The sequence below is a fragment of the Sorex araneus genome, chromosome 1 (assembly GCF_027595985.1).
Source record: "Sorex araneus isolate mSorAra2 chromosome 1, mSorAra2.pri, whole genome shotgun sequence".
NCBI lineage: Eukaryota > Metazoa > Chordata > Mammalia > Eulipotyphla > Soricidae > Sorex > Sorex araneus.
Window position 1 is genome coordinate 89,345,725 of NC_073302.1, and position 23,614 is coordinate 89,369,338.

The 23,614-nt window shown below is 43.8% G+C and overlaps 1 protein-coding gene across 8 annotated transcripts in view; it reads left to right on the plus strand.

Moving 5' to 3' along the window:
- The window catches only part of PRUNE2 (prune homolog 2 with BCH domain), a 216,883-nt gene that overhangs the window by 153,343 nt on the left and 39,926 nt on the right, over positions 1–23,614 (plus strand). For all 8 annotated transcript variants that reach the window (XM_055123839.1, XM_055123832.1, XM_055123834.1 and 5 more), the window contains 2 exons: positions 18,958–19,037; positions 21,491–21,691. In XM_055123839.1, the coding sequence (XP_054979814.1) occupies positions 18,958–19,037; positions 21,491–21,691 (281 nt within the window). The remainder of the gene's footprint in view (positions 1–18,957; positions 19,038–21,490; positions 21,692–23,614) is intronic.

Consider the following 23,614-nt stretch of genomic DNA (forward strand, 5'->3'; position numbering starts at 1 on the left):
TTATAGCCTAGTTCTCCCAGAGTTTGCGAGGCTCTCCCATGTGGGCAGGAAACTCTCGGTAGAACCTGGCAAGCTACTGAGAGTTTCCTGCCCACATGGGAGAGCCTCGCAAACTCCCCGTAGCGTATTCATATGCCCAAACCAGTAACGATGATGGGTCTCATTCCCCTGACCCGAAAGAGCCTCCAATGAGGCACCATTGGAAAGGACGAGTAAAGAGAGGCTTCTAAAATCTCAGGGCTAGGACGAATGGAGATGTTATCGAGACCACTCCAGAAATTCCACGATCAACGGGATGATGATGATGATGATGGTCTCAGGGCTGGAGAGACAGTACAGGTGGTAGGACATTTGCCTTACATATGTCCTACATATGTCCACCAGGTTTGATCCCTTGTACCCTGTATAGTCCCTGAGCCCCACCAGGAGTGATCCTTGGTGCTGAACTCTACCAGGTGTGGCCTCAATTTTTAAAAAATCATTAAAAATTAACTGCTCTGATAGTCTAAGAAATAATTCCTTGTTAAAAAAAAAATGAAGTGGTGAAGGAGTCATGAAGGAACTTCTTTTGTGGCTTTAAGGGAATCCGGAATCCCCAAAGAACATCAGAACCTTGTGTGACCCATAACTTTCTCACTGCCAACGGGTCAACCAGACTGCTCTGCTCTAGTCATTGGCAAGATGCAGGAAATGCGGCTAAGCCGTGGGAAGGGCATCCTCAGCCAACAGTGCTGCCTTGGTGTTCAGTGTGCGCCAGCCCACCAGCTCCTACTTCGATGTAGTCCCATTTTCTAGTTTTACTTCCATTGCCTTGCTTTGCTGTCATCTAAGAAGTCATTGCCAGGTTCATTATCATGCAGCTTTTTCCTGTGTTTCTTCCAGGTGTTTCATCGTTGTATTTCCTATGTGTAGACTTTAATTCCTTTTGAGTTTATTTTTGTACATGGTATACAAGGAGAATGCACCTTCTTTCTTTTGTATGTGCTTAGGTAGTCTTTACAGTGCTATTTCCTGACAAGACTGTCTTGTCCTGTCCTCACTGCATGTGTTTAGTATTCTAGCCAAACATCACTTGTCCCTCTGTGAGGATTTATTTTGGTCTCTTTATTCTGTTCCTGCTACTTATGTGTCTCTCTTTATGATGATGACACATTATTTTCTTAATCTGGCTTTGTATTATATTTTAAAATCAAGAAATATGAGATTATCAATTTTGTTAGAAAAAAGACAGAAAGGCAAACAGAAAGAATAAAAGAAAGAAAGAAAGAAAGAAAGAAAGAAAGGAAGGAAGAAAGAAAAGAAAGAAAGAAAGAAAGAAAGAAAGAAAGAAAGAAAGAAAGAAAGAAAGAAAGAAAGGAAGGAAGGAAGAAAGGGAGAGAGAGGGAGGGAGGGAGGGAGGGAAGGAGGGAAGGAGAGAGGGAGGAGAATGGAAAGAAGGAAAATAGAAAACAGAAAAAGAAAGAAAAAGAGAGAAGATTCCTTGGTCAAAATGAGAGATAGATTGTTTTCTAGAAAATAACCTCAGCATCTTGTACAGACAAAGTTTTTGGAGTCTTTGGGTTCTCCCCCACCTGCCCCCAGGACTGGAGCTTTGGGAAGCCCTGGTTTAAACAGATCACATATTCCTTTTCTCTGTCTCTTTTGCCCCAACACAGCCTGGGGTATTCAGGTGCAAGCCCTCCTCGCAGGTCAGTGCCTGGGTCTGTGTGTCGCAGCTCTATGCTCAGGGGAGCTGATGGAGGGAGTGGATTGTGAAAATCTGCCCTGATTCTGACAGCCCTCCCGGAGGTCACCAGTGTTGAAGAGTGACTGTTTAGCCACAGACAAGAGACTGTGTGGGGACAGAAAGCAAATTCTGTGCTAGAGAAAAGTAAGGAACAGTAGACACGCCAGCAAGGACATCAGACATGCCAACAGACCTGGGCTGATATTATCAAAGGCACCAAAGTCTGGCTCATCTCTCTTGGATTTCTTAATAAAATGTTCACTAGATCACAGCTGCCCCCGACCTGCCCTCAGGCCTCAGGGGCTCTCAGGGAAACATGGAGTCAGTTAGCCCTTTTGAATGGGTGTGGAATTTGACTCTGTGTGTATCTGTAAAAAATATTAATTTATTAAGGTAAAACTTATTTACAAGAATATAAAGTGTTTTATGTTAAGGGCACAGTTTTACCAACTCATGCCCACTGTGCAGTGCCATTGTGCTGCCCTTTGTCCCTCTTGCTCAAGAGCTCAGCACCCACAGGCCTGTTGTCTGACACAAGTTCTTCACTGGACATCACTTCTTCCCTTGTTTCGCCTCTTTGTATGTTGCTATAACTGAGGTCAACCCGTGTTTTGTCTTTCTCCTTCTGACTGATTCTCTTATTCTCATACCCTTTAGTTCCTTCCATGTTGCAAAGGCAGAAGTGCTCACTCATCTGGTGTTGGGTTCTGAGTGTTTCCCAGATCCCAGCTACTGTGGATGGCACTGCCCTGGATGCAGGTTCAGGACAGCGCTGGCATGAGCGAGTGAGCGAGTCAGCTCTATTTGATCTGCCTCTCAGTGAACCCATCTGGTTTAATGTGTTCTTATGCTCAGCCCCGGCTCTTCACTGAGAAACAGGAACTGGAAATACTCTTCTAGGGGGCTATAAGAAATAATGTTTGTATCAGAAGTATTAAGACTTTTGAAATTAGAGAGACACAATATCTCATCCCGGAATTTGTTTTTCTTTAACTAAAAAACATAAATAAAATAAAGAATTTGATAGCCAAAAAATAATTCTTTGAAAAACAACATTGAACAATGTAGAGAAATAAATTTAAGAATACTTTTGAAAAACAATAGAAGGAACAAACAGCAAAGAATAGCCTATTGGGAAAGAAATAATGAAAAGAGCAAGTAGTCTGGTTCAAACTCCATGGAAAGTGATCTAGAACCCCCTTATGATCCAGTGATACCACTTCTGGGCACCTACCCCCAAACAAAAACATGACTTGGAAAGAATATGTGCACATATATGTTCAGTGCATCATTCAGTATAATATCTAGGATATTGAAAACTAAATGTCTAACTAAGGATCAAAAAGTTGTGGAGTTTTAACACAATGAAATACTATGAAGCTATAATAAAAGTTGAAATCATGTCATTTGCCACTAGGTGGATGAAGCTAGAAGGTATCATATTGAGTGAAGTCAGTCAGAAGTATGGGGACACGCAGAGAATGATATTTCTCACAGGTGGGACATCTAAATACACAGTAAGGGAGCAACAAATGACCAAGGGGAGCTGAACTGGTGAGTTGGTCTACAAGACTTGGTGGAGAAGGAGAAGTAGGAGACACTGGGGCCAGTGATGGAGGGAAGATGGCACTCTGGTGGTAGGGATGGTGTTGGAACACTGGATGCATGAAACTATCATTGCCAGTAATGTAGATCGTTGTGATTCAATAGCAGTGAGGAAGAAAGAAAAGCTGAGTATGCGAAGGCAGACTGCAGAGCCAGGGTAGAATTAGAGATACCTAAAACAGCCTACTCTGGAAGAGGAATCACCCGATTACCACAAGAAGCAGGTTGTGGCTGCTAGATATTGTATGGCTTCTGCTACTTGCACAGATCAAACTTTAATACTTGCAGACCAGGGGAGATGGTTCAAAGGGCTGAGCACAGGACCTGGAATCCCACCTCAGTACTGTGTGGCCTGTTGAGCATGTCTGCATAGCCCTGCAGGCTCCCGCAGAGCTGGGGTAAGCCCGATTTAAAACAATTTGAGAAACTAAGAAGAAAGTACTTTTGAGGACTAATGGAGATGGCAAGTAGGTGGCCAAGGAGGAATACCTCTGTCAGGGTGGGAAGTGAAGGCTGGTCGCCTCCACATCTCAGCTCATGTGCTTTGTTACTTCCTACGCTTTGCTTTGGAAAATGAGAGTCCTGATGTCACAGTGGGGCATAAAACATAATATTACTTGTGATAAACACTGGAAATTACCACCTGCTGTGTAATTTTTTCTACTGATAACTTGGCTCTGCCCCAGTGACTATTTCCAGAAATTTTTGTATAATCTTCTCATAATTAAACGGCCTTTTGTGGTTTGAAAATGTTGTCTCTGCTTGTGTGTTAAGACATGAAGGCCACACAAAAAAGTAAATGAATGAAAGAACAAAAATCTTTTTTCTCAGGGCTGGCGCAATAGCACAGCAGGTAGGTCGTTTGCCTTGCACGCATTCGACCCGGGTTTGATTCCCAGCAGCCCATATGGTCCCCTGAGCACTGCCAGGAGTAATTCCTGAGTGCAGAGCCAGGAGTAACCCCTGTGCATCGCCAGGTGTGACCCAAAAAGCAAAGTAATAATAAAAATAATAATCTTTTTTCTCTCCAAGTCTCTTTCAGTTCGTAAGCCCTATTAATAGTGTATTTATGTTGTAGATACCATTTATGTCTAAAAGTATATAAAGATGGGCATACCTTTACACAGATTATATCATCAAAACATACCACCTGTAACTTGATTTATTACATATAGTTTAGATGCCATTCTAGGTCAATACATTCAGAAATGTTGTTACATTAATATATCAGAATGAGGAACTAGAGAAATAGTACAGTGGGTAAGATGCTTGCCTTACATCCAGTTGACTTGAATTTGATTCTTGGCATGCCAAATGGTTTCCAGTGTCCACCAGGAGTGATCCTTGAGTGCAGGGCCAGAAGTAAGCTCTGAGCACAGAGCTTATCAAATATTTTCTATATCAAATCATTCCCCTTTGGTGGGCATTTGGATTATCTCATTTAAAAAAATAATTGGTGGGAGTCAAAGTGATAGTATGAGGATTAAGGCACTTGTCTTGCCCATGACCAATTCAGACTTGATCCCTAGCAATGCTTATGGTCACCTGAACTCTTCCAGAATGGTCCCTGAACTAGAGGTAAGCCCTGAGCACAGCGGAGTGTGTCCCCCAAACAAACAAAAAAATAAATTGGAAGTTGCTCATTAGTCACTCAATGAACAACTAAGGCCAAAGATAAGTATGAAATGATGCAAAGTCATCATCCTGTCAAGAGGTGACAGGAAGCTCTTCACCTGGGCAGGGCTCTTAAAAGGTGACTTCAGTCGTTCAATTCCTGTCAGTCCTAGCTGTATGACAGAGTTGGGGAGAAAGTGGAATACTGGAGTTTTTGCCTGGGAAGAGCGGGGTGAGTCCCTTCCTGCTCCAATGTCCAGAGGCCTGGGGAGACCATGGGGATACCTACCAAATGGTGACTGGTGCTAAGGCCCTGGGGTAGCTGCTCAGGCTTGTGGGTGGAGCAGCCTGCATCATCACACCAGAGGCACTGACAAGGAAACTAGATAGAGGGTAGTTGTGGGGTGGCCAGAAGTGTCGCCAGATGGCGGTCAGTGTAGGATGGAGTGTACAGTGACCCCCAGAACTGACACGGACTTGAATTATTTCACTGAATTCTAGTGATCGTTGGCTGAATTGTGTCTCCCAGATTCATAGACTGAAGCCCTAACTCCTAGTTGGAGCCAGAGTCTTTGGAGAGGTTATTAAATAAATAACCTGCTTTATAGGATAGAGTTCAAGTCTGTTATGACTGGGATTCTCATGATATAGGAAACAGGGGTCCAGGAAGGTCTAAAATGGGTTAACCCTGCTTTTTTGTGTTTTTTTTTTCTTTTTTTGGTTCGCACTCCCACTTCAGAAAGTATTCAGAAATGAATTTAGTATAAAAATACTTTATTTAAAAAAATAGAGGAATGGAAAACTGTCATGCTCCAAAGAAGAGTGAAGAGCGGTTTATTTTTTAACAATTGACTTTTTCAAATTTAACAAATTTTAAATTTAAAATCAGTGAGAGAAGGGGCCAAAAAAAAGATAGCGTGGGAGTTTAGGTTCTTGCCTTGTTTGTGGCCAACCCTGGCTCCACTCCCAGTACCACGGATGGGCTCTTGAGCACCACTAGGAGTGATCCCTGAGCTAGGAATTGGCCCTGTGCACAGACGGGCATGGCCTCAAAACTGGAAACAACAAAAGTGGGTGAGGGAGGAGAAAATGAGAGAGAACTATGAGGGTGGGACAGAAGGGGGAGGGAGGAAGAGAGAGGCTTGTTCTAACAGATCTCCAGTTTGAGTTAGACGGGGACTGGATGGAAGAGAGGCCTCCTGCACAGGCCCAAAAGGACTGGTGTGATGTCTCATGGAGCATCGCCTCTGTCGAAAGGGAAGATCTGCATCTTGGTCTCAGTGGGATTTGAAAATACCCACCCAGAAGCTTCCTTACTTGTCACCAGCAAATGTCACTAACTGGATCCATGCCTGCCGGCAGACCAGCAAGACAAGGACCCTGAATAGTGCTTTCCTCATGGGAGATCAGGGAACACGCCACTGGGGGGCGCACTCTTGAGTGGTTAGAATTAACACAGATCACAGCTCACCTAGGAGAGGAGACTAGATCATGGACACACACACGGTGAAGAGCCTGAGAAAGCCGGAGCAGAGAGCAAGGTGTACCACACCTCAAGGCGGGGAGAGGCCTCAGGAGGGCCACTGCTGTGGACACCAACATCTCTGGGAGCCGGGCTCTGGGATCTGGGATCTGGTGCCAGCCGATTTCTATGTTGAAGTTACCCAGTCTAAGAGATGGTGCAGTGGTGGTCAAGCAAACTATGAAGCACTGGAAGTGAGAAGACAGAGTGATCCTGTGGAGTTGAGCCAGATCTCCTGTGCGAACAAGTGGGCTTGGAGGCTCCAGGAACTTCCATCAAGACGGAGAAGAACCAAAGCCAGGCTGAGGGCTGAGAAGAGCTGAGAAGGGGAAGCCTGTCTGGTGCCATCAACTCAACACACCCTATGTCTTATCTCTCCTCCGGGACTCAGAGAGGGAGAGTGAGGAGATATGGAGGGGCCTTTCCTGCCCACGTTCCTGACGCATGATTTCAGAACTTCGGAGCAGTGGAAAGAATATGGGATGCTCGTCTAAGAAATTGGACATTTGAACAGTATGAGTTCTAAAAGTGCAAGATAAATTATAGTAGGGAGAAAAAAAGTCAAAGTGTGAGAGCAGCAATCAGAGGCTGTCACTATTTCATGGGTATATTAGCATCAGATTTATATTGCCGCCTGCAGAACAGAGGTTTATAGAGTTTTTGGTGGTTGTTTGCTTTTTATTTGGAGGGTGGCACACCCAACAGTGCTCAGGCCTTACTCCTGGCTTTGCACTCAGGGCACATTCCTGATGGGGTTCAGGGAAGTATATGGGGTGCCTGGAATTAAACCTGGGGCACCCACACGCAAGGCAAGTGCCTCCCCACTATTCTATCTCTCTGGTCCCAGGGAATGTTTTACATATAACCACTATCTAGCTATGAGCGTTTTGCACTGTATATTCTTAAAGGTGAAATGGTAGTCAAAATTGATCTGCCTTCAGAGTCTTGATAAATACAGTCTAAATCTTTAGCTCAATTGCTGCTTACGCATCCATGTTTGAGCAAAATATTAAAGCCCTGGAGATAGGGAGAGAAATTAGACACGTCAAGAGATTAGAGATAGAGTTAGAGATGTCGCTCTAGCTCTGAGAATTGAAATTCGAGCCAAGTTTCTTGGGTGTAGGACCCAGGGGAGGAAACTAGTTTCCTTAGGTCAGATCCAGCTGGCTGCTGCTTTTGAGGCTGAAGTTTCCTCAGAGCACTGCAGTGCCGTGGCTGCCCCTGTGCTCAGGTGACTGAATGGAATATTGCGGCAGAGGTGGTGAGGCCTGCCAGCATGGGTGCATTGAGCCACAGGCCCTTTATAGAACATAGTTGGGGGTGCTGTGCAACAGTATACTGAACAGGGCATTTGCCTCGCATGCTGCCACCTGTGTTTAATCAACAACATTCCATGTGGTCCACCAGCACTGCCAAGAGTGATTCTTGGAGTGCAGAGCTCGGAGTGACCCCTGAGCATTGCCAGGTGTGGCTCAAGAACCAAAAAGGAAAATAGAAAAAAGAAAGCTGTTGCTCCCTACGCTAGAGAAGTCAGCGTTTTCAGCCTCCTACCGTGCCCTGTGGGTTTGCAAATGTAACTGTGTGCAGAGGTTAGAAGAGAATCTTTCCGGGTCCCTGTTGTTTGCTTGTCTGGTGCCAGATTGCCCACACTCTTGAGTGACTGAAGGGAAGGAAACCGTATTGGAATGGTGCCATCCTTGCTTTGCCCTTTGAGGGGAGATACCCTTTTGAGCTTTTTGTTTGGGCAAAAGGATAGAAGGTGGCATCTGTCCCACCTAATAATTATAAAGGATAGATGGTAGATGGTGTTGAGTGGTGAGAAGGGGGAGAGATAGGATTGCTGGGCGAGTTGGGTGAGAGATAGGATTGCTGGAATCTGCACAGAAATGCCGGAAACTTGGTCATCTTAACACCTTGATGCAGGCACCTACCATCAGTGCCTCACACTAGAACATGGCTTAGTTAACTCAAACTGCAGAGCCTGCAGTTTGTTCAGATTGTGTTCAAGGAGGAGTTGGAGCTGAAGAATGTCTTCATTTGAGAAAATAGAACAATATGTACTTTACTTCTTCTTTCTTTGCAAGAACACAATCCCTGCTTAGCTTACCCTCTCCTCTCTCCCCCTGCAGTTGCTCTTGATATCACTCAAGAGAAGTTTGTTTCATTGAAGCCAGAACATAGGAGAGTTCTCACTTAGTGAGTTTTACCAAATTCCTTTTTAAAGCAATTACTTCTTTATAGTGAAGGAGCTGCAGATGGGAGAATCTGCTTCACGGTGATTCACTCATATGGTTGTTTGCCAAGAGCTCAGGCAGTCTCAGCTCCATACTACAGGGCTCTCTGGAGAGCTGCGTGACTGTCCCTATACCATGGTGAGTGTCACAGAAAGGGCAGATACCAAACCCTTTGGATGTCATCTGAGAAGCCACGCCCATGGCCAGTGCTACCCAATGTTTAGTCCACATTTAAGAGGGAAAGGATGGAGACTCTGCCTTTGACAGGACAGACTCTACCATTGTCCACATCCTATGGGCAGTTCAAAAAAATCACCACAGAAATGGTATAGGAGAAAGTAACTGGTGTTGAAGGTGTTACCTTCCATCCGGTACCTGTTGAATATTAAGGTGCAGTTGAGTAATCTAAGTTGTGAACCCTAATTGACATCAGAAGCAAGTATTGTTTTCTCCACTGTGATGTGCTATTTAATTCAACCTTCTCAACTACAAATTCATGAATAAGGTATTATGTTTCTTGAAGACACATGAAAAGAAAATGGGGTATATACTCTGCAGGCAAGCAATGACACCTGCTATTCACAACCAGTTTTAAAATTACCATCTGAAAAAGCAAGGAGTTGAATATTTCAGGTTTCTCTAAAACCTTACCCGTGAAAGATTGTATTCACAGAGCCACATATGCTAACATTCAGGGAACAAAGTAAAAAAAACAAAAACAAAAACGGTTGCAGGGCTTTTTGAAGTACCTGTGATTTTTCCTAGTAGTTTGTTTCCCAAGCCTGACAGGAGTAAGGACACTGAGCCATGTTCCTCTCCCCAGAACCTGAGAGCAGATGGCTGTGAGTTGTGGGTTTTGCAAATTCCCTAGAGATGTTGATATCTGGGTAGACACCAGTGCTCATGTCTTTAGTTTGCTGCCTTCTCTTTGCCCAACCCCCAACTCTCCTCTCTCTCTTTTCTCTCCCCCCTTCCTCCTTCTCTCTCTCCCTCCCTCCCTCCCTCTCTCCCTCCTGCCCTCTCTCTTTCTCCCTCTCTCTCTCTCTCTCCCCCCCCCCCTCTCTCTCTCTCTCTCTCCCCCCCTCTCTCTCTCTCTGTTTCTCTCTTTCCTTCTCTGTCTGTCTGTCTGTCTCTGCTCTATCCAGAATCCAACAGGATTTTCCCTTCCAGAGTCAGTGAGGCCCAGTTTGGTAGTTAATTGTTAACAAGGGCCTCATTTCCCAACTCAGACCCAATTCTATTGTGTGTCCTTAGCCTTGGCACCGAGTGTGAAATCCAGGCAATCTTGCCTTCTAGGCCCAGAGTCTGGGGCCCAAGAGGATCCTAACTTGGGTCTCGTCCAAACCATCGGGCTGATTTATGTATTTCACAAGGAATCAAGGTGGCACATGCAAGATCTTGTTTCTTCTTTCTTTTTTCTCTCCCCATCTAAAGAAACTTTATCTGGCCCGTGTATCTCGCTTGACTAGAAGGAAGCCAGGAAGATATTTTAGAAACTCTGGCCTAAAGGAACTTTCTCTTTATGCAATCTGTACCATGAAAATATGTCAGTGTAACCATTCTCTAACGTTCTACAGTGCAATGAAAGTCTTGACCTGCTTTGGAGCAGTATTTTTCAGGTATCAATTTTAGAAGAATAGTTATTTCCAAAATGAACTATTGCTTGCTGTTGGATGTACGAGCTTATCAAAAAACATCACCATTCAGAAATTTTGTGTGTGTGCGTGTGTGTGTGTGTGTGTGCGCGTGCGTGTGTATGTGAAGTCTTGGTTCACTACTTATCCTATTAAAAGAAAACCGATCTCAGGCAAGACTAATCCTTCAACAATTAAATTCTTCCAGATTCAGAAATGTTGGAGCAATATCAAAGGTAGACTGCTTACCTTTGCACCTGGTCTAAAAGCAAGAGAATGTGTTAGCTCTGCCCCAGAATTTTACCTTTGTTGTCCTTCATTCTATGCTACAAGAACTACCAAGTTACTGCATGCCAGCTTATTTACTAGAGTACCAGAAACATAGTCCCTTGAACTATGCAGTTCCACTTTTAAGTTAGATAATATTTTATGCCACTGTTCCCCACTTGCTTGTGGGGACATAAAAGGGTGCACATATTTAGTAGAAATAGTTTTGATTTACATTCATGCATGGTACTTTTTCCACTTCTACCTCCAGTTAAAAACTTTAGCCAGGTCACTTCATCTTATTTTTTAATACTGGCTGTTTGTTTACTTGTGCAAATTTCCTTATCTGTTTTTACAGGTTTTGATGCCAAAAGCTTTATTTTTATTTACTTTAAATAATAGTTACTTATAAGTATATTTATTAGTTTCTAACCATTTTTTTGTAATTGATTTTAGCTGAATGTTTCTAAAGTCATGTGAAACATGTGATGCTGATTTTTGGTACTTTGTGAGACATTCTATGTTGTTTATTTTCACAAATTTGAAAAATACTGGGCCATTTTATTCAGTGCAAATCTGGCCATTAGATAAATTTATATTGCAACATTGTTCAGATCTTCTCTATCCTTAGCATTTTAAAGATTTATTTCTAAATTCTCGAGAAGTATCTTCAGATTTTCTCCATGAATTTTTTCCTCCTTAAAACCTATATTCATGATTTTGTTTTTAGGCAGTGTTGTTGAACCATGTTGGCTCTCAGTTATTCTGTTTACTGAACATACCCTTTTTCATAACACAATGCCTTTCTTCTTTCTTTTTTTTCTGTATTTTTTTAATAGTCCAGGGATTAAACTCAGGGCTTACATATGTCAAATATGTCTCTACCACTAAATCTCATCCCTGGCCTCAAAACAAGAGCTTTTTTAAGCCTGTTCTCTTCTACAGTCTATCATTTTTTAAATAATCAGACTTCTTTTCTGTGCTCAGCATTTTTGCTACATTTTTTCTATCACTTTATTGTGAACACATCTGCATTATTTTATCTAACTTGGGTTTGGGGCGGTTGTATCACACTTACTGGTGTTCTGGGTCTACTACTGGCTGGCTCAAAGGACCATTTGAGTTGCCAGGGATGAACCCGGGTCATCTGCATGCCAGGTAAATAATCTACTGGCTGTAGTAGTCTTTCAACCCTGGATATTCTATTCATAAGCAGAATGTTTAGTCAGGGCAAGTAACAGCACCTTCTATGATGAACCACCCCAAATGACAGTGGTTAATACATGAAGGTTTAAAAATTACTCTTTAATCATTACAATCTCTTTCCTAGTTTTTTAGGACTTATTTCCAACCCTTTGGTTTACTGTATCTACATTTTATTCCTAGTGCAGTTTGCAGTGTGGGGCGGTTTGTTTTGGTGTGAACTCATTCTTTAAAGGGATTTTCTTTCTCTTAGTGAGTTTCTAGTGAATTCTAGGTTGTGAAAGTAGCACTATCAAGTGACTTGACCATTTGATTCTTCTGGAAACCTATACCTCTAAATCTTCAGTGACCATCAATGAATTAAAATGTATTATTTAGGGTGCTGGAGAGATAATATAATGGGTAGGACACTTGCCTTGCATGTGATTGACCCAGGTTCTATCCCTGCCACCACACATGGTCCCCTGAGCTCAGCAAGAGTGATACCTGAGCACAGAGCCAAAAGTAAGCCCTGAGCACCATTGAATAAGGAGCTCCAAAACAAAAACAGATTTTATTATTTAATTTTATTGTTGTATGGCTCTGGGGATCAAACCTAGGGCCTCACAGTACCACACAAGTGCTCTACGGCTGAGTAAGACCCCAGTCTGAATTTAAATTTAAATTTCTTTGACTTGGTTTTCCTTTGTTATTCAGGTAATATAAATTGGGCAGGATGACTATTCCTCTGAGTCCAGTTAGTCCTGGCTCTGTGCTTAGAAGTGACCCCTGTTGTGACTTCTGGGACCATATGGGAGTATTGGACCAAAGTCAGTTATATGCAAGGAGGACACGCTGTAGAGATGCCTCCAGGCCCCATGCCAGGCTTTTTCATCTGGACAACTTGGGGGTGGGGTGGGGGGGAGTTCCCCTCCCCGCCCCAATGGAGTTAGCCTCGGCAGAACTCAATCACCACCATGCTCACGGCTGGTCGCCATAGGCTCGTACAAGCCTCACCCATTTGTGAATTTATTCCTGGATGGCGAGGCTGCAAATGACATCTCATACTTTACACCACTGATATACCAAGGGTTACACCACATTTGATGGGATTTAAAGTAGAAGGCAACCAATCTTAGGGGCAAATGTAAGTATACACACATACACACACACACACACACACACACACACACATAAGCACACAAGATTCAACCTTTACCAGCATGTTACTAATCTCTTATAGAAGGTCTTAATGGCTCTAGGTGAAATACAACAATCTTCACACACTTTCCTCTAAGGAAACATTTTTGGATCATTTTTAGTGGATTATTCATTAGGAAGCAATACAAAATAAATTACTTTGGTTCTGCTTTGGGGGCAATGCTGGGGTTCAGGATGTAAACATCTGAAATATGGTGGTGGGAAGGTGTAACAGTGGAGGGATTGGTGTTTGGATATTAAATGTAATCAAACATTGTGAACAACTTTATAAAAACAAAATTTTAAAAAATTATATGCAAGGAAAGTGTCTTACACCTGTACTAGCTCTTAGGCCCAAATTGAGACATATGGGAGTGAACAATTAGTTCTCTAATTTTTAACACTTAAAAAAAGTTCCACCCCAAATTTTAGGAAGACTGTACTTTCTAAGGTGAGATGATAGAGTTTGTTCTCATCCTCTTTTTATTAAGGGCACAGGTCTTTCAGATCAGTGCTTCACTGTGAGACCCAAGCTTATATCTTCTACACTAAGCTTTCTTCTTTTATTTAAAAAAAATTATTGAATCACCGTGAGATACATTTACAAAATGTATTAAGGCTTTCATGTTTGAGTTTCGGTCATGAAATGATTGAACACCCATCCGTCCACCAGTGCACATTCACCACCAATGTCCCCAGTATCCCTCCCCTCCCAACCCTCCCCTGCCACTATGGTAGACAATTTCCCCCATACTCTCTCTCTACTTATGGGCATTATGGATTGCAGTACAGATATTGAGAGGCTATTGCGTTTGGTCCTTTATCTACTTTCAGCACACATCTCCCATCACGAGTGATCCCTCCAACCATCATTGTCTTCGTGATCCTTTCTCTATCCCAGCTGCCTTCTTCCCCAGCTCATGAGGCAGGCTACCAACTATGGAGCAATATTACTGGCCCTTATCTCTACTGTCCTTGGGCATGAGTCTCATACAAATGAGTACAGTCATTCTATGTCTGTCCCTCTATTTCTGACTCATTTCTGACTCATTTCACTTAGCATGATACTCTCCATGACCATCCACTTATATAAGCTTGCTTCTTCCATGCGTTGTTAGGCCCACGTTCAGCAGAAAACCCTGCATGCTGTCTTCCTAGTAGCTTTTAGAACGACTTCACACTGGAATTTGGGGTTTTCTGTGAATTCTTTAGATTTTGTAAATATTTTAGTTTTAATTTTTAGCTTAATTGTAAGGTATGCTTTCTTGCATAGAATTTCTTTAATATTTCTAATAGTGCATGGCATTATAGCTTGCCAGACACTTTTAATCTCTCTCTCTCTCTCATTTGCTCTTTCTATCTCTCTTTCTTGCTCTTCCCCCTCTTCTCATCCCGAGTGTTTAAAAGCAGAGAGATAAGGTCTTAGAGAGAGATTCTACTCCTTGGTAGCAACTGAATCATATGACTTTCTTTTTATTATATTTAATTTATGTGACTCTTTTAGGTCAGTGATTCTAAGTTTCCACATAGACTGGCATATAAACAGGCTGCCTTAACTAAAATTAATAAAAAAACAAATAAATTAAATTAAATTAATCAACTGAGTATATTGGTAATCACTCAATGACAGTGAAAAGGCCAGCAGAGGGATTCATTATTCTTCACATGGACAGTGCCCTCCAAGGTATTTGGGACCTCCCTTCTGAAACCTGCAACCTCACTTTGAACATTAAGGACTTCTTCATGAATCTGTGTTTCTGTACTGTTTCAGGCTCCAGCCAATCTGTTCTGCAAGGCTCTGTTTCAGGTCATATGTTGCTGAGGCAAACACATGTCCCCGTTTTTCAAAAAGTAGAAAGAGGAAGGGAGGGAGGGGGGGAAAGAAAGAGAAATAGAGAAAGTGAAAAAGAGGGAAGGAAGGAGGGAGGGAGGGAGGGAGGGAGGGAGGGAGGGAGGGAGGGAGGGAGGGAGGAAGGAAGGAAGGAAGGAAGGAAGGAAGGAAGGAAGGAAGGAAGGAAGGAAGGAAGGAAGGAAGGAAGGAAGGAAGGAAGGTAAAAAGGAAATTTTTGTGAGTCCCTGAGTTGATTATATGGGAAATTAGTTACCCAGATTGAGCAATAAAATTTGGCTAGTGTGAGTGAGGCATTATCCTTGGAATGAAAAATAAATGCTAGTGATGATAAAGAAGCTCAACATCTCTTAACAGAATAGATACTTCTTTCTGAGTGTCATTTGTGCAACTATGTTGGGTCTAGGTCTCTCCTCCAGCTGGGGCACTGCCCCTCCGCAGCTTGAGAAACTAGAAGGGGCATTCTGTCACTTGCTTCAGAGGCATCTGCCCATGAGGGACCCTGCGGCTTCCACTCTCATCCCATTTGTCAGAGAAAGTCACATGACCCACTCCTGATTCTGGGAGGGAGGAGAAAAATGCAACTTGACTCTGTACCCCAAAAGGCTAAGAGTAAGAAGGACGAGAAATCTTACTGCAGACAGTTCTGGATTCATCCTGTAGATGGAGATGTGGGGCCGGACATCTGTCAGGGAAGTCAGCCTTGGGGATCACTGGGGCTACAGATCCCGCAGAGGCCAGAGGTGAAGCCCTGCGCTTGGCGGCAAAGTGGCAGCACTGGGGATCATGGAGGGAGCCGCAGGGAGAGGGTCGGTCTCTCAGCTCTCACTCATCTGTGACATATACTCCGACTGAACAATACGGAGCCTTGGCAGACCCATGACCGTGGATCACGACACTGATTGCGAGTGGTGGTAACAGTGACAGGACTGGCGGTGACACTGGCCTGGGGCGAAGCGTCTTGGGCACTTCAGTGGTGGTTGGGTGCAGTTACTTTGCACAATACCATCTGTTTTGTCACTAATGTAGTCACTTAGCCAAACTACAATGAAATTTGGAAAAGTAAAATCCATAAAAATTCAAAAAGAAGAAACAGCTTCCCCAGCCTCTTTAATCACTCCCTTCTGTGCGCAGAAAAGCCCAAACCCATCAAATCACAGATGGCTGAGGGGGAGCAGTACCTTTCCAGTGGCCTGCTCTGTGAGCCAGTGGCGCTGAGTTTACAACTGTGCCCAGCTACTTCGCGTCTCAAGTGTTCCTGGACCTCGTTGGTGATGTGCGATTGAACTGTTCGCATGACATACCTGGGTGTGCCTCGAGGCTGGTCTGTTATTTTTCTCCGGCCCCAAGGTCCACTGAAATGTCATTGTCGTAGTTGAGTTGTCCTGCGTCTCCCCTCCCCTCCCCCCATTCCCTGCCCCCCCCCCACACCCTGTACTGCCTATGGGTGTGTGAGTCTTACTCATTCTGGCCTTTCAGTTCCCCTCCACTTTGCGCTAACACTGGCTTCCATAACCTTCTCCACTGGGCTCTGCTCTGTGCTGAGGATAAACAGGACAAAGATTCTATTCACTAATACCAACGCATCAGGGCCCTCATGGAGATCTATGGCAATTTATAATCTGCACAGTACTGAAGTTTTTCCTTACCAAGGCTAGTACCTACAACTGTCCTAGGGTTTCCAGTTACTAGGTAAATAAAGTAACCCAGTAACTGTGATTACATTTTGCCCAACCTTGGCATGTAATTCCCTTAATTCATGTTAAATCGCTAATCCTAATATGTTTATAAGAGAAGGAATATAATACCTTAGATTTAGTCGATGCTTTGTAGTATACTTTGTGATGTAAAGGACTTTCCTGTGCATTCTGTTTATTCCCCACAGTCACTGAGCTCTCCATTTAAAACCACAAAGATGGGGCTTGAGCGATAGCACAGCGGGTAGGGTGTTTGCCTTGCACGCGGCTGACCCGGGTTCAATTCCCAGCATCCCATATGGTCCCCTGAGCACCGCCAGGAGTAATTCCTTAGTGCAGAGCCAGGAGTAACCCCTGTGCATCACCAGGTGTCACCCAAAAAGCAAAAAAAATAAATAAATAAATAAATAAATTAAAAAATAAAAATAAAACCACAAAGATGGTCAGCTAGTTTTCTCATCTTGTTAACACTAATGGGTGAACCTTTATATATAACTTTATATCTAGGATATTTTCTGTGTTACTCATCGCTTGACAAATTTAGCAACCACTGTCATCCCGTTGCCCATCGATTTGCTCGAGCAGGCACCAGTAACGTCTCCATTGTGAGACTTGTTGTTACTATTTTTGGCATATCGAATATGCCACGGGGAGCTTTAAAACTGTACTATTTACTTTTTAATATTTTTGTTTATTTGGGAGCCACACTTGGTGGCCTCAGGTCCGAGTGCTTAGAGCTTAATCGTGCCTCTGTGCTGAGGGCTCCTGGTATGCTCAGGGAACCATATTGCACTGAGGATTAAACCCAGGTCAGCCATGTGCAAGTTTCTGCATTCTCTCTTCGGCCTCTCTCTTCTATTTAACAATTCTTATATTTATCTTGGAACTCAGATCAGTATCCTATGTGCTCTGTCAGACAGATATTTCTATGATGTCTTTTTTGTTTGTTTTTAGGTTAACTTATAAACAGGAGATAGATAAAATAACGTATAAGAGGAGGAAGGTGTTTCAAGCCCAGTAGATTTATCCAACATGGACTGGTTGGGCATTGATTTCTATGCAGTGTTCTAAACATAAACATAACAGAGCAGAACTGGGAGATAGTGTTTAGGGCCTATGCCTAGCAGGCTCTTGACCCAAGTTTAATTCCTGCCACAATGTGGGACCCGAGCATCACTAGGTGCAGCCCTAGAGGGCTTTCAGCAATGCCAAGGCGGCCCACGTGTCCCTGCTACCTCAGGTCCGAGTAGCATTGTATCTTCAGGCCCCTGTATTGAACCGCTGATCCTTTTGGCTGAGAATTGTCAGTGGGACCCCCCAATCAGAGCTTGGTGCTCCCTTCCCATGCTGTCCCCCACCAAAAAATCAAAGTAAACAAAGCAGAAGTGGTTCCTGTCTTCATGACACTTTGAAGCCAATGAGAGAGCAGCTGTAGTTGAGAAGAAAGTGAACTCCAGGGTAGAGAAAATTCTTTTCTTCCAGGGCTTCTGTTCAAACATGAGCATCCTTTCTCTAGCTGGTAAGAGAAAGAAATACTTTGGTACCTGCCAATTTTTAAGTTAGTGCCTATATTGCAAGAATTTGCCTTAATGATTGAAGTTACCTGGATGCTCCGAAGAAGAAAAAATTATCATCCTAAGGGTGCTCATGTACTGAGCAAGAAATGGGAGATGAAAACAAATCAAAGTGAAATCGGTGTGAAGATTGGTCCATTTCCTATGAGGGAATACAGATATTTCTCCATTTTCTCCAAAATTTTTCTATTCCCTGCACTTATCTTACAAGATATTACTGTTATGACATGATACCATGGAATAGTAATGCCTGGCCAAAAGCCTCTTCACCTATATCCATTCCCAATGCTCTTTCAATACTCAAAGTTACAAAAACACTGGCTGATATTTTGCAGAAATGTCAGGCACTTTTACATTCCTTGCTTAATCATTTCTTGACAAATCACCATGATGGCTGCTCTGTCCCTTTAAAAGTGAAGGGAGGGAGATCAGTATTGTTCTCTAGTGCAAGTCACATGTCCCACTTGTTGCAGAAGTCTCTAGACAAACTCAGTCTGTCTGTAGCCTCAAAGCCTAAAAAACCGCCTGTCTTCTGAAAAAGTTAACTAAACGTGCCCTTCATCACATTTTATTCTTGACTTGCCTTTTCTTACTTCTTTTCATCTTTCCATTCAGTATGTCTTTACCTCTGGAGCTGGTAGCAAGAATAACTTACTGTTCACCTAAAGTGAGGGTGCGGTCTGGTTCTTAAATCCAGCGACTCAAAATCTCTTGCTATTGAGAGCCGCTCACAGGAGAGAGAGTCACAGACTCTGGTGTGCCCCAGGAGTGGGAATCATTATCTGGACTGGCTTCCTTTTCTGGGAACACAAAATGCCCCCAGGGTTTCACTGTGGCTTTTACTCTTTTTCAGACCATTGCCAGAGGATGTAGGCATGGACAACCCCTTTGAGGAGGGGATGCTGAATCCTAATGCTGTGGACATGCGGCCTGGTAAGTGGCGTGTTTATTCATTTGCAGTGGCCTAGATGACATCTAAAGACTGTCATTATTCAGTGAGAGAACCATTTCCTCTGCAGCCAAGGTGTGATTTCAGAGATAAAAGTGAAGGGGGTGAGGGGGAAATGTGAGGAAGGTGTTAGGCTCAATTTGCTTAATGTCAGGGTTGAGTTGAATATCGATCTTACTCATGGGGCCCCAGCTCTATCCACCCAAGTTTTCAGTTGCCCAGTTCCCGTGCCACCCTGCATCATGAGGCCATGGTCAGACTCTTGCCTAACTGCACCGAGTGTATACTGAAAGTGGCAATGTTTCAAGTACTCTATGCAGAGTGGTCTCTGTCTTGATTATTTTAAATAATGATACAACCTAAGTTGTCCACAGAGAGGAATTTTCTTTTCTTTTTTTTTTTTACCACATTCAACAGTGCCCAGGGCTTATTCCTGGCACTTCATTTGGGGCTCTTCAATCCTGGTGGTGTTTGGGGAAACATACGTGGTTCTGGGGATGGAACCCAGGCCTGCCTTGTGCAAGGCAAGCACCTAACCTATTGTATGATCTCTCTGGCCCAAAGCAGAATTGTAAATACTGAATTCTAGCCTGCAAGCCCCCCTTTGTCTTGGGTCACTTCTTTGCCTCTGAAGTGCCTTGAATATCTCACAGAGAAGCCCAACTTTTGTGGTAACAGTCAAATCTGGAGTGGACTAGGAAGAAGGGAATCAATTAACTTTTCTTCTTCTAGCATCTCAGAGTACATTCATCAGAACACTAGTCAGGGGCTGGAGAAATAGTAAAACCGGTCAGACACCTTGCATGTGGCTGACCCAGTTTGATTCTCTGTGTCCTGCTGAGCTCTGCCAGGAGAGGCCCCTCAGAGCAGAGCTGGGAGTGAGCCCTGAGTGCCAGCAGGTGTGACCTCCCCCGCGCACCCCAAATAAATCACACACACACACACACACACACACACACACACACACACACACACCACTGGTATAGTGACATCATTATTTTTAAACCTGGTGTGGCCTAATAAGCTGGCCACAGCATCAGTATCTCATTTTTCAAGATTCACAAAAACCCTTTTGAATAATAAGGGCACAAAGCTATGGTTGTCATATTATATAAGATGCATGGCTACTTAACTAAAATTTTTAAATAGATGTGAATAGTTCAGTTCTTACAGTATACTTCAAGTACTCAAACTTCATACACAGAACTGTATCACTGTCGTCCCATTGCCCATCAATTTGCTTGAGCAAGCACCAGTGATGTCTTCATTGTGAGACTTGTTACTATTTTTGGCATATTGAATAAATACACCATAGCCAGGCTCTGCCATGCGAGCAAGATACACAAGAACACAGAACACCAAAAAAAAAAAAAAAAAAGTCCTTCTGTATAGCTCTGCTCTAAGAAATCATATAAGTAGCTCAATGTGAACTTTTTTCCAGTAATACATAGAAATGTTACTTGGAGCAGAGTTTGAGTCATGTCCTATATGAGAAAAAAAGATCTTGGAATTGAAAATATAGTCAGTGGGTGGGGCCCTTGCCTTGCAGATAGCTGAGCTGGGTTCAATCCTCAGCACCCAAAGCCTCATCAGGTATGATCCTTGAGCACAAAACCAGGAGTCATTCCTGTGTAACCCTAACCCTAACACTAACTCTAACCCTAACTACCTCCAAAAATAAATTCATACACAGAACTGAGTGTTCCCCCCTCCAAAAAAAAAAAAGAAAAAGAAAACAATGGCATGCAAGTAGCAAATATATGTTGAATGAAAGACTACTACAGCGAGCTTTAACTTCAGAAGACAATCACTCACGTTATAACTGAAGTCAGGCAGCAGTGCCATTTAGCACCAGTCAAAGCGTTGCGTAGATTTCCAGCTTATGTAGATTCAAAGAATGAATCTAGAGGGTACCTCAGTTTCCATTAAGAAAACAACAACACCCCTCAAGGAAAGGCCACTGCAAACACACAGACGAGAGCCATGGATGTGACAGTGACAGTGACAGTGACCTTTCATTCCATAGCAAGAGTAAAATCTCATAAACTTGACTGCTCCTTCTTTACAGTTTGCACCACACAAATTTCATTCACTATTATGTCAGTGCCAAGTCTTCTCTCATGACTTTTGAAAATGAGTGTGAGGTTGGGGATGGTACGGAGTGATAAAGTGGATGCATTGCATGCATGAGTCCTGGGTTTGATCCCTGGCACCTGATGCTCTCCCCAGTTCCTTAGCGATGGCTCTCACCAATTCTCTCCATGTCGGGCAAGTTGGTGTTAGATTCATCGAGTCCAGGCAGGAGTCCAAGGCCCATAGGAGGACCTTGAGCAGGTTCACTCTTGCTGAAAGCTTGGAGATGTTTTCACTGGAACCCAAGCTCACTCTCAGCAGTCAAATGTCTGGTCTGATATTCGGTGTTATTATTTCTCTTTAGAACCTCCAAATTCTCTGGATCTAAATGGTGTTAACCCTCGGAGAGTCAAGCTCACAGCCCCAAATATCAATCTTTCTCTGGACCAAAGTGAAGGATCTATCCTCTCTGATGATAACCTGGACAGCCCTGATGAAATTGATATCAATGTGGACGAACTTGACACTCCTGATGAAGCAGATTCTTTTGAGTACACTGGCCACGGTGAGTTTCCAGGCTGGCGAAGCTAGAGAGGAAGGGAAAATGAAAGAAAGGCTATCTGAGTGCATTACTGACAGATTCCCCATTTTGTAGCTGGCGGCTCCTCTCTGTGATGTCTGACGAGTTTCTCTGTGTCTCCTGGGCAGTTTAGCCTTTGCCAGAGCAGGAAAGGTTCACAGCCGTCCCAGACAGCATAGCCCTTTGTCAGCACCCAACTCTCTGCCAGCCCTCACTGGGCCCTGCTTTTGCCGGCACTGGGGCTGATGGGGAGCTGTTCCATACTCTGTTGTGAGAAAACTGGGGCGAGGTTTACAGAGAAAGAAAATGTGCTTTGTAAGCTAAAACTCAGAGGTGGGGCTGGGAGATAGCACAGTGGTTAGGGCACAAGCCTAACAAGCACCTGGCCCAGGTTCAATTCCCGGCACCACCCAGTTCCCAAGCACTGCTGGGTGCAGGTCTGATGCTCCCCCAGCACCACCAGGGTGGTCCAGGGATGCCCCGCACTGTGGGACTTGAGAAGCATCTTGTACTTGGCCCTCTCACGGAACTCCAACCCAGCTGCTTGAGAATCTCAGGACCTCCTGAGCTCCTCTCAGGAATCCCCCAAAATATAAACAGTAGTAACAAAACACTCCGTAAAGGCAAACATTAGAGCTGATCCCTTTCTTTGCACAAGGGATGTGAACATTCCCACTGCCTGGAATGTCCTTTCCCCAGCCAGAGAACGGGCTCACCCTTCTGTTCTCAAACCCTCATCTCCTTGCATCTCCTCAGAAACCCACTGATTTCTGTCATGGAGTTGCTGCTCTCCCTCCCCATCCTGGTACGAAGCATGTCATCTCACTTTCTTTGCATGTATATTGTCGTTCTCTTTTTGCCACAATACCTAGCACAGCGGGTAGGACAATTGCCTTGCACGCGGCCAACCTGGGTTTGATTCCTCAGTCCTATTCAGAGATCCTGGCAAGCTACCGAGAGTATCCCGCCCGCACGGCAGAGCCTGGCAAGCTACCCGTGGCATATTTGATATTCCAAAAACAGTAACAACAGGAGTGATGCATGCCTAATGTAGACTAGAGACTGAACACAATGGCCGCTCAACACCTTTATTGCAAACCACAACACCTAATCAGAGAGAGAGAACGAAAGGGAATACCCTGCCATAGTGGCAGTGTGGGGTGGGGGGAGACGGGACTGGGGAGGGTGGGAGGGACGCTGGGTTTACTGGTAGTGGAGAATGGGCACTGGTGAAGGGATGGGTTCCCCAACTTTGTATGGGGGAAACATGAGCACAAAAATGTATAAATCTGTAACTGTGCCCTCACGGTGATTCACTAATTAAAAATAAATAAATAAAAAAAAACAGTAACAACAAGTCTCACAATGGAGACGTTACTGGTGCCCGCTCGAGCAAATTGATGACAATAGGGTGACAGTGCTACCTATTTAGGAGGTCTGGGACTTTGTCTCCGACACCTCCAAATTCCATATCCTGACAATCCAGTATAGAGCCAATTAGATGGGAAAGTAGCAAAGAAGCCCACCAAGCTAAATAAGCAAAACAGTAACACAGAAGGCTCCACTAGCCACACGGCTCAGTAAACCCTCAGACGAGGTCTTTAATGAACCTGTTAGAAGATTTTCACAAATTCTCTTTGACTGACTTTGTAACAAGCAATAAACAATAAATCATTTAGGGCCTGCTCAGGGAGGAGGCTTGGGGAGAGTGTGGGAGCGGGCAGAGGTCGGGCTACACTGGGGGTGGCATTGGTGTTGGGACATTGAAGGCCTGAAAAACTGTATCATGAACAATTTGGTAAACCACAGTGCTTAAATAAAGTTAATTTTTTTTAAAAAACAAAAAGGTTTTGAAAGGGATGGGGAGGGGTCGCGATGGTCAGGGGCACAGGGTCTGCAAGCCCTGGG